Source organism: Strix uralensis, chromosome 5 (genome assembly GCF_047716275.1).
Source record: "Strix uralensis isolate ZFMK-TIS-50842 chromosome 5, bStrUra1, whole genome shotgun sequence".
Classification (NCBI taxonomy): Eukaryota; Metazoa; Chordata; class Aves; order Strigiformes; family Strigidae; genus Strix; species Strix uralensis.
The window spans coordinates 7944779-7964403 of record NC_133976.1 but is presented as its reverse complement, the minus strand read 5'-3'; the positions used below and the strand labels follow the sequence as shown (position 1 = coordinate 7964403).

The 19625-nt window shown below is 47.0% G+C and overlaps 1 protein-coding gene across 5 annotated transcripts in view; it reads left to right on the top strand.

The window, feature by feature from the left end:
- The window catches only part of FRMD4A (FERM domain containing 4A), a 287785-nt gene that overhangs the window by 138299 nt on the left and 129861 nt on the right, over window positions 1–19625 (top strand). For all 5 annotated transcript variants that reach the window (XM_074869807.1, XM_074869806.1, XM_074869805.1 and 2 more), the window contains exon 2: window positions 14433–14498. In XM_074869807.1, coding sequence (XP_074725908.1) covers window positions 14433–14498 — 66 coding nt within the window. The remainder of the gene's footprint in view (window positions 1–14432; window positions 14499–19625) is intronic.

Genomic DNA, 19625 nt, shown 5'->3' with positions numbered 1-19625 from the left:
GCGGGCTGGATCGTTGGGACAAGTGAAGGCTGCTGTCAGGGCCAGGCTCATGCTCTCAGTTCTCAGGGACCTTGGGTGTCTTTCATTCAAAACACTCTAGGTTTGAGGCAGTCAGTATTCCCATGCCTCTGAGCTGCACCCAAAATCTCCATCTAGCTAGGAGCCATCCCACAAATGCCCCATCTCTTGGGGAGCTGGCGGGAGGCAGTACTGTGGGGTGAGCTGTAAGAACAGGCGAGGGTGGCTCCCCGGGGTCCCCATGCTTCATCACGGGATTCGATGTGCTTGTGTGCACAGCTGGATCCCAAGGTCACTTGGCAATGCCAATCTCCAGTCACCCTTGCTGGCTTGCTCCTTCCAGCAGCTGGCAGTGCGGGTTGTTGCCCTGCAGCCTCAGTGCAAGCAGAGTACGGCAGCCCAGCAGGCAGCAAGGTCTGACAAGGTTAAGCTGTGGTTGAACTGCTTGCAAGTCTCCTCCAACTCCAAATCCCATTTTGTCCTGGCCTCCCCCAGGCCATATGGTTCCCAAAGCCAGCAATGAATTGGCCAGCATGGCCTTGGGGGCCACTGCAGCTGACAACATCCCCTGATATTTCTCCTTCTCCCAGACTTAATCCCCAGCCCTCCTATAAATCTCAATATGTGCCATTTCCTAGAAAACCACAAACAATTGTCTGAGGCTGCACAATGAGTTGGAGCCCCTGTCTTCTCCTCTGGAGTTGAAGCCCATCAAGGATCAAAAATGACTTTGACTGCTTTTCTCTCTGATCTGACACTGAGAAGTGACCCCAGCCAGATATTTGATCAGCTCCAAGCTTCTGGGAGCACTTTCATGTTGATGAATCGCATACACATAGGGTTTGATCCTGTCTTTCTCTGCTCCAAGTCACCTTTGCACTCCACCTACTCATGGGTCGATGTCAGCCTGAAGGTTTATTCCTTGCCGGTGCTGGGGTCTACTAGGCTGCCTGCCAAAATTAGTAGAAGAAGAGCTTGATGTACCTCCCATTCTCAGTGCATCCCTGCTTCATAGCTGTGTAGTATTTCTCTGTGGCCCCAGGCATAGTGCCAGATAGCCTGGGTGCATCTCCATGGGGTGGGACTTCAGCTCTTGCCCAGTCTTAAAGTGCAAGGGAGACCAGAGGAGCAGGGACCATCTGACTTCCAGTGCAGTTAATGAAGTTCTTGCTTAAAACCCCCTCTGACTCCTTTCCTAGCAGATACACATCCTTCTGCTTTTGTCCTGAGCTTCTGTGTGACATTTTCATGTGGTGTTAAACAGTTGCTTTGTCCCACCCTCAAGAAAAGATCACTAGTGGGTAGCAAAATGCTGTTTTCACCCTCTATCTGCACTGGTGGGATGTCGTGTGACCTAGTATAGTAATCTTTGGGAAAAATCCTTGAGGGCAGAAAAAAGGGAGGCAAGTTGACCCTTTTTTACTTAAATTCACTGTTAAAGGGTCCACTGAAAATTTCCTAGAAAGCTGCAAACCAAAAAGAGGTCGATATTCCCATTTTGGCTACAGAAATCCTTTGTGTGTACACTTCCACATGTAACGCGTAACATTCTGACAATGGCTGTTGGGCTTGCCAAGCCACAAGGCTCAGGCTCTGTGTTTAGATTATTTTATTTTTTTTCTTCTTAGAAGTTCCCAGATCTCCCAACCAAAATAAATCCACCCTTGTTTGGGTTTTCTGACCACGTGGGATTGAACGTGGCTGCAGCCATACCACACATGCTGCAAGTGCTGTTGGCATCCCGTCTGCCCGAGCTGAAATATTTCGTGCCGGGAAGTGCTTTGCAGATAGCAGGGCAGCCACAGGCTGACCCTGCTGCTTTCACACGGGGTTTATGCAGGACAAGCTGGGGGTGGAAAGCTGCCGCATCAAGTGACCAGTTTGGAAAGACAGCACAAAATCTGAGTCTGAGATGTTGCGCCTGTCCTAGAGTGGAGGGCATGGATGGAGCTCTTTCCACCTTTATAAATAATTTTGTCCTTGCTCTGCATGGACGGTATCTCTCCTGGCTATCCCCAGCTAGGGTTTTGTGAAGATGCCCCTCATCTCAACACGTGGCTGCCACATGTGTGCTTGTGTACCACCAGACACTCTCAATTCCCAGAGAAATGGGGCACTCAAGGGAACACGGATGATTTAGGGGATGTGTAATCAGATACAGTGCTTCTTTTGTGCACACACCCCCCACCCCCCACCCCCAGTGTGGAAGCATGCTGGAAAATAAATTTGGAACGTAACTTCCACAGCCTTCTGCAGTTCTGAACTGGAAAGACCAAAAGGCTGCAAAAAACCCCATTGTCTGAAGTGGTCTGGTCTCCCTGTAATGCTTTGCCATCCTGTTGGGAGTGGTGATGCAGCCATCAAAGGTGTCACCTGGGCTTGGGCTGCAAGAGGTGGTGGGAATGGGGGGGAAGGAGACTTGTGCCTTGCCAAGACTAGGGAGAGCTGGAGGGAAGCACTGAGTCTGCTTTGCCTTTGTGTTGCACCATGGAAGATGCTTTCTGAAATGCTCTGGGAGCGCTGATGGCAATTCTGGGGAGAATCTGAAAATCTAAAGGTGCTCGGCTGTGTCCTCACTTTCTCAGTCCCCTCTTGAAGGCACAGCGAATTGCATACGTGGCAGAAGGCTGCTCCAAAATGGGTATCAAGTCCTGGGAGCTTAGGGCTCAGGGGTATCGGATCCAGCTGCTGAGTTTGCAGACATTGCATCAGGCTGTTCCCTCTTCACTTCCCATCCTTAACTCTTCTGCATCGATTCTGCACAGCATTAAAGAGCTGCTGTGTTTTCTTCCAGAAAGGAACATCCTTCCTTGGCTCTTAAAAGGCAGAGGTGACTGATAGAAAGACAGGCTCATGTTGAGGCATTTATTCCAGTTTCCTCCTGTAGAGAGGTTACAGGATGTCCATATGTATTATGTTGTGAGGTGTCCTGATGCAGAGAGGATCTGGTCTTGCTGCACCAGTAGCCAAAGCATTCTCAATACAGGAGATGCAAAATCCTGGCATTACTCAGAAGATGAATGGGAGTATAAAAGTGCAGGCTATGTGTCCTGGAGGCAGTTTTCCCAGCTTGAGCCCAGAGTGGGGCTAATCTTAGCTCTAGTCCTTGCCAGATACACAGGTGCTTAGCATCAGGAGCTATCAGGACAAGGGAAGGCAGGTAGGATGCCTTCTTGCTCCTCACCCATCTAGGTGTGGCAGGCAGAGCCCATGGGAGATGTCCCAGTCCTGTGGCCCCAGCTCTGCCCTGATCAGTGCAGAGTGTGCTCCCAAATAAAGCAGGAGCAGAAATGGTCAAACCAGACTTTTGCAGGGCATGTTTCTTAAAAACACCTGCATCTCTGAGGATGAGTCAGCTGCTTGTCATTTGAATGTGCTCAGTATCTCACCCTGTCCTTCCTGTGAAACCCTGTTGGGGGATGATGTCCACCCAGCGTCCGACCCCATCAGCTGCTGCAGCTCAGGCAGAACTGCTGGCGGCTGCCCAGCCTGGGCACCAGGCGCAGCCCTGGCTCTCGACATCAAATATATGTCAAACCTGCTGATTAGCAGTGGCTGGAAACAACCCGGTGACATATTTTTCCACTGGAAGCATATCAGTTCTTAGAGTGTTATTCAAAAGAAGAAAAAAAAAAAAAAAACAAACCACCACTTCTGTGTACAGATTAACATTTTACATTTTTTTTTCACATCTGGAATGACTTCTGCAAGTGTGTTTTCTATTATGTGTTATATATAACACTGCGCAGTGCTATCTATTGACCCGCTCTGTTACAGAATATCTGAGTGATGCACTGCCCAGTGCCTTGGCTCCATTGATCAGGGCAATCACTGCTCACACCTCCGAATGGTTAGTGATACAGTAGATGCAAAATACTCAACAAGAGCTAAAAGGACACTTTGAGTCTTAAATCTTAATTTGTCCTTTAAAAATATTTCACATATACTACTGCTTCCACTGCCTTGGGTCACTTTGGTCATCTTCCTATGAACCTACATTGATTTTTTTTTCTGCAACAAATCATACTAGTTTCAGTAGCAAATAAATCGTCCTGTTCTCCTCTATAACTAAACCAAACCTCCTGCAAATGTTTTCCCAGAAGACTTGGATGCGCTCATGTAATTACCACCCTGTCTGCATGCACAAATGAGTGATATCTGGAACAGTTTGCTGAAAATATGCCATGTTTGAAGTGTGAAACTGTACAAAAAAATTACATTTTTATGTATGTTTACAAGGAATTAAAAGTCAGACGTAGGAGAGATTAACAGACATGCTAACATCTTTGGTAAGAAAAATAATAATAATCTATTGCTATGTACTTTAGTGCCACATGGTCGTTATCATGATGATGACTCATGGTGCTTGCCGCAGTACATAGTAGGGAATGAACCAGAAGGTGACCAGGAGTCCCTGCAGAGAAGTTGTTGTGAGTTATAAAAGGCTGTGGAGTCCATCACTGTTAAAGAATTGCCCTGGCGGATAATTTAGATCATTTTCCCTTAGACTATGCTGTGTCCTTTGTGCATAGCAGAGAAAGTATGGAGCTCTTCCAGAGGAAGCGAGACCCTCCCAGGATATATCATGGTTTTCTTGAAGCATGGCTATGCTCAAAAGTTGATGAAGCACCTGTCCCAGGACCACGCTGTTTGTCCTTGTGCAAAGGCGCCAAAGATCCTTTATCCCCTTTCCCTCTGAGCATCACATTTTAGTTCTGCCGTTGATATTTATTTCTTTGGGCTGCATTAGGGACTGGCAACCCAAATGATGGATCACAGCCTTTGGATATAATGTGCAAACATGGGATGAAACTACAGAACTTGCCTTAAAGTGATTATTATCTGGAAAATAAGTTCACCCTGGGAGAAAAAAAAAAAAAAAGAAAAGCTCACAAAATAAAGATGTTCTTCACACAGTTTGGCTGAGCTGAGTTAGCTTGTGAGAAGTTTACATACAGGGCAAGTTATCTTTGGTGTTAACTGCAAAGTTGGCAGCAGGGAAGATTGTCTACCTGTCATCTTTTTAACATAGGCATGAGGGGGCTTATTTTTTGCTATGTTTTTTGGTGATAGTGGCACTTTTGCAGCCTTTGGGCATTACTTTTGTATATGGATGAATAGCATAGTATGGATGAATAGTCCCAAGGTCCGTAAGGTGGGATGAGACCATAGGCTGCCCTAGCCACTCACCTTCCACCTCCCGTAGGATGCAACCCTCCGGTTGCAATGGTTTCACATGGATCAAGTCATTTCACTGCACCTAAAGATGCTCCTTAATGCTCAGTGTGAACAGTTTGTCATCTGCTCCGTAAGGAGTGCTGAACAGCTGAGCAGGACTGCAGCTCTCCTCCCTCACCAGGACTTGCAGTCGGCTCCAGGCAGGAGCTAATCTACCAGGTCTATGAGGCTGCGCAGGAAAGTCTGGCAGGAGAGGGTGGAAACCCCATCCCCTGACTCAGGTAGAACTCATCTGCATGAAAGCACTGACCAAAAGGGAAGAGCCCCAAGCTGGCAGGAGGAGGAGCAGCTGGGCTGCCTCGACTGCATGATTATTTATTTATTACTTACTCCCTGTGCAGTCCTTACCTGTCGCTGGGTGCAGCCAGCACGCTGCACATGCAGAAAGGCTGTAGGACCAACACAGGTTTCCCAGGTAGAAGTGGAAGACATAGCTACAGGTTCCCAGTTTGAAGCAAGGTTTTAAGAGCTCTGGCATGTTCTTGACCTAAAAACGTTGGCCCTAAGCAGGTGTCCACATTGAACCACCTGCGACCGGCTGAGTCAAGGTTTGTCAAGACACACTTTTCCTGACTGCAGAAGGGGTTGCAAATTTGTAAGGTTTAAGATATCCATGACCAGTGAATCGTCTAGACTAAAAATAATAAATACTGAAAACTGTGTCACATTCCTGTGGTCAGCTCAGCTCCAGGATGCTCTTACCAATCATCTCAAAACTCCTACGCTCTCCAGTCCTGCCTTGTAAATAGTGGGGATAATGCTTGGAAGCTGGCTGATAGATTTTTAAGCTGGCAACTTGTTCATTTTCTGGCCAAGAAAGGGCATGGAAAGAGTTATGAGGGCAAAAGAGTCAAACATAGTGCAAAGTGTGCATTAGGAATGCTGCCTTCTCCTGCATCAACATCAGAAGGGAGGGAGGGCGTGAGATGTTCTGCTTGCCTTTGTATTTGAAAAGATTTAGATCTGTATCATTTTTAAGAAAGAAAACAATACGTGACATAAACCAGCACAACCTCCATTCTACTGAGGAAGCCGGTCTGTCCAGGAAAGGACTTTCTTATCTCAGGATATAACTGAAATCAGGCCTCCGAGGCCAGCCGCTCTCAGAGCGGTGATTTAGGCATCTGCCGGGTAATACCCTGGTTGGTTCAAAATGCGGTGTCAGAATTAGATTTAATTCTAACTACATGGCTCAAGCACCAAGTGTTTTGAGGTTAAGACGCAGCATTCCCAGCTTTAAAGTTCGCCTGAGAGTTATTGCTTGATGTTGTAAATGGACTTAAGGACCGTAGGAGACGGTTTTTCATTTCAGCCTTGATACAGTAAGCCACTTAAACACTTGCTTATGTCATACTGAAATAAAAGGGATTTATGGACACAGCTATGTGCTTTGCTGAATCAGAGCATTTTTGCTGAGTGGTGTTTAGAGGAAGCATGAGAAATAACGTGTGCAGATGTCCCTAGGTGATGCTGGAGTCTGAGCAAGGCTGGAAAGCGTTGCACAGAGGAAGCGAGGAGCTCCTGGGCAGCCCAGGAACTCTTTTTTCAGCTGTCAAGACAAAACAGGAAAGTCACCAGGTCACTCAGCATTTAGCTCACCCTAATTTTTATCCTATCATTCCCCATCAATGGCCACACAATGGCTGGGTTGCACCTTTCACGGAATGCTTCCGCCGGGGTGACATCACGGCAGACACCATCCCACCTCCTTTCTCAAGGAGGACTCTTACTTTCTAATTACTGAAGCTGTTTTTTTCCTCTCCTCACAAATGAGCATTTGCAGAAATGATCACAACACCTGATGCAACCCTTCTTAAACACATCCCCTGTGCAGATCCCTCATGTGTTGGGTAACATCAAGCTCCTCCATGGGATGGCAGCACTCCCTTCCTGAAGGACAGGAGAGATTTTTAAGAGCTGTATCTGTATCCACCGTTTCTGTTCCTTAGTCCATGGGTAAGGACATTGATTTTTCAAGGGGTGGGATAAAGAGGCTCACAGGGAAAGCCAAAGGCCTTGCATGCGATATGTTCCTCCAGTCCTACCAAGCCTGTGGTAGATGCTGCATCATTGTTGGTGTATATTTTCTGGCCATTCAATCCAGCTATGGACTGTGCATGTATTTCACAGAGCCTCAGAGTACCTCCATAACAGGGAAACCCATGGTGCATTAAAGGTGGAGTCTGGTTATGCATCAGCCATCTGCTACTTGTCTTTATATCACCATTATCTACACCTACAGCATCTTTCCTAGGACCATATTTTCAGCTCCAAAGCTCCATTTCCCACCAAGTTCCCTTGAAGGGGAATACTAAAAAGGGTGCTCTTGTTTCTCTGAATTTTCATTCTCCTACAGAAGTACTGCTAGAAGATGGCAGATGCCTATACCCTTCCTAGGGAAGAAAACCAATCAGCTTACAGCTAACATCTCTGGCTCCAGAGCATCAAATAGCCTTTCCAATAACAAATCATCACATGAACAAATTTGAATGGCAGAAGTGTTGTCTAGAGGGTTCCTACACATTGTAGTGAGAAAATTGGTACTTCTGTACTGGCTTATTTCAGAAAGCTCAGCCCATGTTATGTAGTGTGTCGCTGACCTTTACAGACAAGGCAGGCCTTATAGACCTATGCTCCTTGTGCCAGCAGCCTTGTGCCAAATTAAAATAATTTTCTCCCTCTTGAAAAAGTAATTGCAAACCAGACTTTCCACTACTGATTTAGGAAAGACTCATAGAAATAAATGGTAGAAATGAGGACTGTGTTCGGAAACAAGTTTCTCCTGACTGTCTCCCCATCCTCAGAGCTTCCAGCCACTGAGGCTCAGGTGAAGAGGAAGAGCAGGGGAAGTGAGTATGCACAAGGACTTTGGACCTGAACAAGATGGCATGAGCAATGCTGCGAACCATAGTGATGTGCAGGGAGTGCAGGGCAGCATGCAAGCGCCGTGACTGGGGCAGATGAACTAGATTTGCACCAACAGTCATCTCACTCCTCTTCTTCAGGGATTGTTCCCACTGTCACAACCAAAGTGGCAAAAATGAGCAAGCCCCGAGGGCAGTCTCCTCTGGGCAGAGCCTTGCCTGCTCCCCAGCTGCCCGACCAGTGCTGCTCCCCACCAAACACTGGGGCAGCTGTGGACATGTCCCCTCTCCCCAGGTGTCCATGCAAGGATTGGCCATGTAGCTCAGCTCTTTGCACACTATCTCGCAGCCATCCTCATCCAAGTCACTGTCAGTATTATTTATTACCTGCTGATGCAGACCAGCAACTGGGGAGGATGCTCTGTGAACGCATGACATAAAAAAGAAAGATAGTCCATTCCTCCAGGATCTTGAAGTGTGAATGTAGGACAGGAGATGACAGATGGATGCAGGCAAGCGGAGAGACAGGTGCTGGTCAGTGTGACAGACAGACGCTTGCAAGACCAGCCCCAATTCAGCAAAGTGAAGTGCTGCCACATGCACAAAATAAACTGTGCAGACATCAGAAACACACTGGTTTTCCTCCCTCTCTCTTCCTACAAGCTTAGGAGTTGCCAGAATGAGAAGGCAGTAAGAAGTGGTCAAGTGGGAGCAGGATGTTTAATCTAATAGTTTATTGTAATCAGCGGGCTGTCATCTCTCCCTATCTCCTTTCAGCAGGTCTGTCCACACAGTGGGCAGAGCGACACAGATTTTTGAGTATTCAGCACAGTAATTGCTTCCCATACAGGCAGTGAGCGTTTAGGAAGTATTCTGCCTCCAATTATAATTTCTGATTTGAGTCATGGAAGAATACGCTGTATTCCTCTTTATTTCTGCAGTCACAAGCTAATGAAACATGCCGTGGATATTTATAGAACTGCCATTGTAAATAGCATTTGCATTTGGTGCCTTTGAGTTATTTAGTGTGACGGCGCTTTCACCAGGAGGGTTTTTTCGTTCTGAAAGGGAAAGGTTCCCTTTGGAGCTGTTTCCTCCCATCGCCTTCGCTGTTTGTTTTGGATGGAGCAGTTCTGTGGGCAGTTGCTGATAATTTAGTGACGAAGTGATGGGCATGCGGGGATTAGCTGAGCTGTGGGTTTTGGGGCTGTGTCATGGACAGTTTATAGGATTCTCTGAGACATTTTCAGTTACAGCAAAGATGAATAGAGGAGGGCAGTCACCAGAGCAGTTCATGCTGCAGAGCAAAACAACCGCCAGCCTGCTTCCCTAGGAAACCCATTGTGTAAATATTTGTGTAGGAGCCTCCAAAGGAGATTTAAAGTCTTGTGCTAAAGGTAACTAAAATGTCCTTTCCTTGAGAAAACCAGCTATGATCCAGAAGATCCCACGAGGAACCATGAGAGAGATTTCCTTTCTGTAGCATCCCTATACTAGAGTGAACAAGGGTGTATGTCAGGTCCTGTTGTCACTGATGGATCTCAACACATTTTTCAAAGGAGGTCAGCATCGTTTTTCCCATCCTCAAGGTGCAGAAGCCAAGGAGTGGAGGAAGCATGCATGCCTTTTGTATGATCAGCTCTCCTGCACACTAATCCACAAACACATTGCTTCAGATCTTCATGTGCCTTACAAACACCATCTGTGTTTGTATATTGAAAATATATTATCCCTAGTCTTTACACACTCATGTACATAAATGACAGAGTTTTTTAAAAGCACTCACGTTCAGCTCTTCAAGCGCTCAGGGGTCATGCCGCATGGGCAGGCACTAAAAGAAGTGGCAGATTTTCAGAAAAATGTGACTTACTGAGCTGTTTTGGGAAAAAAAAAAAAATCTGTTCTGTATTTTGGTGCATAATTTCCATCTGAGTTCGTGATAAGTCTGGCCCATGAAATGCATGTGGCCCATATTCACACCCGGTGTGTGCAGCTCCCTGCCATATGGATGAACTGTTAGCACTCAGGAGTGTGTAACACCATCCCACCTCTTCACATGTCTTGAGAAGCACTGGAAATTTGGGGGGTTGATGTGGATACAGCATCCTGGCTGAGGTGCATCTGAGCAAGCAGCACCCATACCGTGGAGCTCACCTAGGAATTGTCTCACCTAACTTGAAATGTCTGAAAGATCTCTCTGTTTTGAGCATCAAAGGCATCTTGACCCTTAGGTTGAACTAGACACTTGACTTTTTATTTTCTGGAGTTAGGGTGGAGGGCTTTTTCCCTCTAGAAGGAAACTGGGGGTCTGTGTTGGTACAGAAAAACTCACTAAGCTCGTGGTGAAACCCAGGACTTGATCAAGAGCAAACTCCCCTGCTTCTCTGCCACATCAAGTGTCCTTCTCTTTTGTCAACAGCTCTGCTCAACCACTGTTTCTTGTCTCTTTGCTGAGATCTTGCTTTTCCATGGTGAAGGGAAAGCTATGCCTTTGTGCCTCTTAGCTCTCAGTTCCCCCCATCCTTCTCTGGGTTTGTGAGAGGAGAACCTCGATTCACTCCTTGTATTCTTCTTTCATCCAAATTCTGGTCCTGCTCAGATCATGCTTAGTGACCACCCGCTCCCATGTTCTCATCTATAGGGCTTTGGTATTGATTTCCCTTCTCACATTACACAGAGAAGAAGGGGTTCCCTGACTTTGTTGCCCAAGAGTGACCACAGCCCCACCCATCGCAGTGCAGCAGATAGCACAGATCAGCCAATTTGCCAAGCGTCAGAAGCAGCATTTTTCACGCAGACAGACTGTGCTAAATCAGTTCCTTCTCGCTGTGCTTTGAAACGTTCCTGTTTCTTGCTCTGACAAACTAGCAGAGTTTGTATTGATCTGACAATGCAAAAAAGCACATAGTGTGGGCTTTAGACACCTGGTGGAATAATAAAACAGAAAGGAGGGAGGGCAGAACCATCATATTTTAGCTTATATCAACTAGGAAGTCTGTCTTCTACCTTCCTTTCTTTTCTCTTGGAAAGCATTGTTTGTTTTGAAGGGATGTGAAAAACCCCACGGCTGGGCATCCTGTCTACAGAAGGAAATACTGTAGCAGATCTCCAGCCATGTATGTTATGGTCCTTCTGAGCTCCAAGACAAAACTTGGAGCCTCCAGTTCCAAAACCAAAGGCTCCTTCACCATCTGTGTTGGTACCTGGGGCTCAGAGCAGGGACTAGTGCTGGGTCTCCTTCTCCCCCCGAGGCTGTGCAGTGGCTGAAGTGTCCTCTCCAGCTCCTGCAGCAGCTCTTCACCCTCTCTTGTGCAGAAAAGCCTAGGTGGAAACAGCCTGCAGGCCACCAGCTGGGTCACCACCCTGTAGTGCGAACCTTCAAACCACTGAGAGGCACAGAATCAAGGTGACACTGAAGAAATAAAGTATGTGCCTTGCTGTGTGCTCATACACTGTGTGATCAAACTATAAAAGCGACTGTGGTCTTTGACAGCCACTTTGTTGATAGACAGAACTGCTGGGGACAAGCTGATGTGAAAGCAGTGTGCTTTCCCTCTCCCTTTTCTGCAAGTGATGTTCATGAAATACCTTGCAATTAGTCAACCATCATGTGCTCTGTTTCAGAGCTTCACTTCATTCAGATACTTCATGTTACCAGCTGTTTGCATTTGGGATTTCTTTAAGCAGTGAAAGCACTAATGGGATACGAAACTCTGGCTTGGAAAAGCGTGGAGAGCTAAAGCAGCTCCACGCAGAAAGAAAGCACTTCGCTGAAGCACTAAAGCACAAAGTCAAACATTTCAGAAAATTTTCCCACTTCCCCCTTTCACCTTATTTTATTACTAATTTCAACTTTGTTATAACTGATGGAGCATAACACGCGAGAGCCTGACTCTATTTTCATCCCTGCCATTGCATGTTACCACCACAATAAACTCACTGCTTTATGTCTTGCCTTGGGTAAACTCATACTAAAACTGGAATATCAGTGCGTCCTTACCATCCTGGGGATGCAGCATATGTGACACTAAGAGAACAAGAGAGAGCTCAGCCACTTGGAGATTTATCTGCTGGGGAAGCCCAGCAAAGCAAGCTTGCGGTTCCCTGTGCCCGCCTGAACATGACCCACACGACTCTTACTCCAAGCAGAGCAAACCATAGCAAAGCCCGTCTGCGAGCCTCTAGCGTAGCTTTACAGCTGAGCTGAAAGCTGTTTAATACAGACTTCATAGAAAAAAATCTCACTCACCAAGTAATATACCTTATGAGAAGCCATATTTTGCATAACATTACTTACCGGAGGAAACTCTTGTAAGAAGACGATTTATTGCCATGGCAGTAACTGGCTGACATTTATGAGACGCCTTGTTTTATAAGGCTTTCCGTTGGCTGCAGTGCTAGGGCCCCAGTCGTGCTCACGGAAAATGAGAAGGAAAGCAATGTTATTTAGCATGCACGATTCTCCAGAGGCGTGCTGGTGTGAATAACAGTGGGGGTAAAGTCTGCTTGGATCGCATGGGATTGTGCATTCCAGGACTGTAAATCTGGGGTGAGTTGAAGGGAAAAGCTTGTTTTGACTGAAGTTGTCTCAATAAACTCCATATCTTGCAGGGCCAGCTTGAAGCTCAATGGAGTTGTTGGCACATCTGAATTTTTGCTATGGGGAAAGGCCAGGGCCAGGGTAAGACTCGGTCTGTCCTGGCCCCAGGAAAGGGGGAGACGGATGTGGGACAGAGCTGGCAAGAGGGAGGACAAGATCACTCAGGAGAGCCTGGCGGACTCCTGTGCCAAGAGCCAGCAACCAGCAGGGTGAGGGCAATGCTGCTGGAGACAGCCAGGGTTGCAGACCCCATGGCAATGGCCATGCACCATCTGGGCTCTCGAACGAGTGAAGCTGATGGTGGGGCATCCACCACCGCCTCCTGGATGCCAGCACATCCAGCCCCATCAAGCCACAGGAGCGGGTGATTTTTAACCTGCAGAGCTAAAGCAGAAAGCCGAGCTGTCCTCAGTTAACCCCCCGAGCCCACATCTCCCCTCTCTGCAAGGCAGCTTTGCATCAGGAGCTCAACTCAGCTGGTGCCAGTGGGGAGCCCTGCCAGGCTCCTGTGGACCCTCTGCTCCCTTCTGGTGATGCTTTAGGACTCACTGTGGGAAGAAATATCATTAAATTGAGCTTGGGGTCCATGCGGTGGTCAGGAACATGCCTTGGCTGGAGGGTGGTGGGTCCCTGGGGGACTGAGCCATGCCGTGGGGCTGAGCTGGGTCTGTGCCACCATGGATCTAGGAGTGTCATGGGGTGAGCCCACACCAGGGGGTCTGCCTGTGTGCTGCCTAAGGTGTGTTGAGGAAGGGATTTCCAAGAGCCAAAGAGGCTTGGGCAGTCCACATCCCATTAGCAGATGGTGGGATTGTGCCTCTGCCTGTGCACCCTGAAGGGCTTTGCAGGGCTGAGTTGTGATCTGTAACTCTGCAAAGCAAAGAGCAAAGTTGCTCCTCACTTACAGTGCTCTGTGCAAGAGGAGAGCCAGGAAAGGGCTTGAATGACTGTAGAGGATTTTCCTCAGGCCACAGCTCATTTATTTCTTAGCACCTCAATCCACAGGACCTTGGAAATCTTATATAAGTTTTCTATACCTAAAAGTTTTATTGATATTATTTGTTAACAGTTGTAAGAAACTATACCAGTATGGAAGCACCGTTGGACCAGTATGATAATATCACAAGTAGCTTCTCTAGTACATCTTAAACAGGACAACCCAAGTAGGACAAGCCCGTTTTGGGATTCAGGCCCAAATGAGCAGCTGGTGCAACCCCAGGGAACACCATCAGCACGGCCCGGGAAGGAGCCTTGCTTGCTCTGTGCTACCTCCGGGATGGCTGAATCACTGTTGTTGAGGAGTTTAGGGGAAACTTGTCTGAATGTCTCCTCTGCCGGCCAAGCTGACTGCAAAGCTGGAGGCTGTGGTATGAAATGTCGGGGCCCCCGTGCTGCAAACCATCATCCCCCTGGCCCCATTTTTCACACTGGAACAACCTCCCCCTGGCAGCTGCATCCAAGCAGATGCCACACGCTGCTCCATGACAGCTACCGGGGTGGCTTTTCTTTTTCTCCATCCAGCCTTTTCTTTTCCCCAGTGCCAAAAGAAGGGGGATTAATTAAAAAAAAAAAAAAAAATCCTACTGAAAACAAAACACGAACAAAAGCACCGCAGCGAACGAAAGCCTCCAGCTTGCGCCGGGGGAGCCGGCAGCCACGTGCCGCGCTGGAAAGCTGAGCGCCCTGACACACGTGCCTCTTCTCTCTTGCAGATGACGGAGGGCCGCAGATGCCAAGTGCACCTGCTTGATGACAGGAAGCTGGAGCTCCTTGTTCAGGTAGGAACTGCATATTTTGCCATGCGATAGTTTGCTAGGGCTGTGGATTTTCTCCAGGGTGGGGAAAGAAGAGGGTTTTCAGCTGAATTTCTCAGCAACTTCACACTGTGATTGCCTGCAGAGCTCTGGAAAGCTGCATTAGTGCTGGGTGGGAAGAATCTGCAAAGACATATCTGTCGAAAGGACTAATTCAGGACATATTTTGGTTTATTCTGTGCCAAAACTGTCCCAGTCACTGCCAGTGAGATAGTAAAGCAGGTCCAGTCATCTTTGATGCTGTTGCTGTATCACTTAGCTATTTTTTGAGGCATTGCTTGGCTTTGAGAAATGTATTGCATCTGCTTAAAATACCTCCAGCATTTGTTTTTATCTTCTTTACTTGCCATCCTAAATTGCTGGAGTATGATTTGGGGCTCCACGACAGAGGTGGCTGTGCCCTGTGCACCCACCTGCGCCCAGAGCGCAGCCGGCAGCAGAAGGGGCTGCAGTGGTGGTGCCACGGGCAAGCATTGCTTGAGATGTTACAGAGACTGTAAATCATGTGTCAGACACAAACGTGCATTAAAGTAAGTCTGTGCTCCATCTGCTTTATTTTTTATTTTCTAAAAAAAATAAAGGAAAATTAGGAAAAATTAGTCTGGTGCTGTCTGTGTAATGATGGGCTGGTGGAAGCTGTAGCATCCTGTGCTTTTCTGACTATTTTGGCTCATGTCTCAGAGATCACCAACGGGTTAATAACAAGAATTAGAAGAATGTCTTTCCTTTTACAAACGCTGCTGGCCAGCCACAGGCAACCCAAGAAGCAGGAAATGAAACTTCCCATAGTGCCCAAATCCCCCGGCTGCAGCTGATAAGCTGGGAGGGGGGCAGGATCCTACCCAGCACAGGCAAACCTGAATGGGGATTGCTGAAGGCGACTTGAATCGCCGGAAGCACATTCAGCCTCGCTTTCTGGAAAGTTGCTTAAAAATATCATTAACAAAATGTTAATGGGTAATGTTTTTTCAAGTACATAGTCACGGAGGAGGTAAAGTCCCTCAGCTCCCTGTGACACTCACTGCGGTCAGAGTGCCTGGATAACCATGAACGAGCCAGGCCAAGGCTGGAATGAGAACAGCTAAATCAGGATGACTAATTAAAAGAAAACACTGTACCAATGGTCTCCACATGGCAAGCATCGCTGTACCAGGCTGCACCGGGCTCGCTGATGCTTAGCAGCTGGCTGGGGAAAGCTCAGGCACCTTCATCACAAGGACACAGCACTTGACTTCCTATTTCATATAAATGCCTTTTTAAATTTTTCTTAGTTCAATTAAAAATGAACGGACTATTTGAGAACAGCTCTGCTAAAGCACTGCTCACAATATTAATAATCACTGTTTAAAATATACAAGCTGCCCTGGAACCTGCTTATTTGGGGTTTTTATTAGTAACACAAAAAAACCACAGTGAAGATGACAGTCCAGGAGGCTGGTTTGGGAAGCTCTGCATCCAATTCTGAGTGAGCAAAAACAATATCATGTGATATTGGTTTTTTAAGTGTTTGATCACACCTTCAATGGGAATTTCTCGTAATCAATATAGGAAGCGAATTGCTCTGTAAATCACACTAACTAGTTTGCAAGTGACCCATGGTTGAATTTTATTCGTACAATAAATTATTTTTCAAGTAATGTATGAATGGGGAAAGCCAGGAGGGGTGATTATGAAAAATTCATGCCCAGAAAAAGGAATAACCTCTGTTGCATGCAGGTTGACCTAGATCTCTGAGTACCACCGTGCCCCTATGTGTACAGGATTGTGCACTGAGGCATCTCAGATGCTTTTCTGGTTAAATGAGGCTTTTCAGTGCTGTTAGTTAGCCTCTACTCAGGGCAATAGTAGGTAAATCACTTTTGGGTGGAGCAGACAACAGAGGAAGAGGATGTTTGGATTGAAGTATGTCTCCAATATTGATTGGATCTTTGCAGACGTGGTCACAACACTGGTTTGCCTGCCTGTAAAGCATGGGCAAACCACCAGCTTTGGGGTGGTCCTAGGGCTGCTCCGCCTGGGGCAGGAGCGGGCTGATGCTGCCCAGATGAGTAGTGCTTTGCCCTGACAGGTCCTCAATCAACTAGGCGCCCTCCAGGAGCAACGTGCACTTTGCCCAGGGAAATCTCAGCAACTGACCTTTATTGTTTGCAACTCGTGGTGAGATTTCAGATAAAAGTCGCTTTGTAAGTTTTGAGCACCGTTATTTTTATCACCTTATCTTGTAGCTAAACTGAATAAGAAGGTGTAAATAAAATGTTCATCCAACCCCAAGCTTCTGGCTATCACTTCAAAGCTGTATTTTTCTGTGGGTGTCTTGCCACGGGCTGAAAAGGAGGGCTGATTTGCTGGTTTATGCCATGAGAGAGCTTCTTCCATGGCTGTGTTGGGCCTTAACATCTAGACCTGCATTAGCTTGAATCACTTGGGAGCCAGGCTTTTAAATTCTCATGTGAAATTTCCTCCTTCCCACCAACCTCAACCTTTCCTGGAAGCTTTTCCGTAGCTAATTTCACACTCCTATGGTAAGTTTAGGAGAGACCGTTGGGAATCAGTAGAGCAGATTTCTCTGCCATGGGTGAGATCAAAATAACATCCTAACCTGGCTTTATGGAGCCTTGCAGCGCTTGTGTATGTGAAATCAAGTGCTCTGCTTAGAGAAGGGTTCAGGGATCCTGCTGCTGTACGTTGGCGTGGAAAAAAAACAGCAGAAAAATCTGGGTCTGATAAAGGAGGGAGATGGGTACAGCTCCCTCGAACGGACAGAGAAGGGCTCCTGGAGCATCTTGAAACTGCTTAGGCCAGTGCTCTGGGGAGCTGAAATTATTTTCTCTCCTGCTGCCTCAAGTGCTGCTGGGCAGAAACAGATGCATCTGGGAATGATCAGGGTGTCTGCAAAAAACAGTATATTAAGCAAATGTACTCCCTTTTTTATCTGCAAATTAGCTGTGATCAGAGTCAGGGGTTTATGAATATGTCATTCGAAACATATCAATTGATGGTTAATAAGGACCATACCTCAGGCTGCAGGAGGACAGCAAGTGGTAACTGTGCTCCTGCAGTTGTTTGCAGGAGTCAGCCTTGGCTCTGTGCAGCAGCTCTGCCAGACCAGATTGAAATGTTTCAACGCTACAAATTCTCTCCCAAAACTACAAAGACCCCTTAGACTGGCCACACATCTATTGCCAGTGGGACCCCACACACACATATGTTTTATTTGCATTACTGAGCCCCAAAAGTAAGATTTTGGCTCAGAGGCAGCATTTATAACCCCTTCTGTGAATGTTGGCTTGCTTCGGTGTTGGCATGTAACACTGCTTGGGGTTGCCACCACCAGGAAAGTGATCCTGGGTTTAGTCAATCACAGGGTCTTGACTAAAGTCTTTTCCTCCCAAGTTGAGCGGCTGCAGAGTGGCACATCAGCAGCTAAGGAAAAGCAGAAATACAGGCTTTGTGGATAAAAGAAAGCCCTCCCCAATGTGTTTTGTCAGATAAATGCTGAAATTTAGAAGGGCTAATCATAAAAGGAGACAGAGGAGAATCATATGGAAATCTCTTCCTGAGGGTCTGAAACTCAAAGCCTGTTTGACTTGGGATTAGGAAGAAGAGTTGCATTTGGTATGTGTTTCATTTGATAAATGCCTGTTGATGATCTGGTGTGTGTGGCAAGTTTACATAGGATATTTTTTTGACAGCGTTTTCTCTCTGAGCAGGAGCAGAGCGTGGCTCCTCGGATCTTCTTATGATCTGTTTTTTTCCCTGTTTCTGTTTGATGCATGTTTAGTTTCTACTACAGGTTTTTTTTAAAGTGTTTGACTTTATCCAGCTAATCCTTTTCAGCGAGTCCCTTTTCTTGCTTCTGGAAAATGGATTTGCTCACATTCCCCGCTCTCAGCCTCCCTATCTGTTATATTATTTCCCTGTGACCGTGTATCATTTGTCTGTTGCACATGAAAGGTTTGTGTTGCTTTATTTAAAGACTTTTTCGTAATTGGCAATTCGTTCCTTTTCATGTGGGTTTTTATAAACAAGGCTTTTTTCTGGGCTGGCTGAATCAGGCAGCCTGGCTCGCTCCCGGCTCCTCTGCTGGCTGCCCGTGCCTGTTATCTGACGGTGGCTCCGGCAACTGTCATCTGAAAGTGTTAAGCCTCCTAATTCTTTCTCTCTGGAAGAGTTATTGCAGAAACAGAGCTCATCCAAGGCTCATAGCATGTGGGGTCCGGAGGGCTCTGAAATTTGATAATAGGAAATAACTGGGCTTTTTTGTTTCTAACCTTCTCCCTGAGGAGCACTGAGCCTGATTTGGAAGAGCCAGGGAGAGACATGGAGGTCAACACCACACTTGTCTGTAGGTATATGGTTGGTTAACCCACCTAGATGTCCATTTTATCACTTCTTAAGTAACTCTTGCTACCCAGGCAGCTCAGGGTAAGCTAGGTAAGCTTGCAGCATTTCTGTCATCTCCCAGCTGCGATGTAAATGCATCCAAAACCATGTGAACAGCGATACATGTATACACACAGCCAGAATTAATGGGATGTGCAGAACATCCCTTTCCAACCGTTTTGCCTTGTGCACCAACTCTGCTTTGAGCAGGTCAGGAGTCCTTGGAAAGCCCAGGACTTGTCTTCTGCGTGCCTGCTGTGCTTCAGCATCTTGTCCCCAGGAACCACTCCAGACTGGGAGACGCTGGTAGGTGTGAGCCAACGCTAGGCTGGCAAGATGCCTCGTGGGCTGGTGACTCACTGCTGCAGGGATGGCTGTCACCAACATGGCCATCCTGGTAGAGATGCTCAGTTCAGAGCACACCGGTGTCCCTTGCTCCTTCAGGCTCAGCCGCGCTGGGGCCAGGCTGAGGCACGCTGTCCCTGGGGGAGATACAGCATCTTCTGAGAGCAAGAATTCCACTAATAAATGGTTAGAGGGAGAAATAAAATATTCCACTCTACTCCCAAGATGCTGTTAAGAGTTTTTGCAATATTTTCAGTATTGCTCATGGTCAGGAAATTGCAGTCAGTGGGGGTTTACCCATGTTTTCTTGTTGCCTCACTTTTGTATGCCAGTCAGCAGGGTGGTTACCTGGGCTGGCACGGT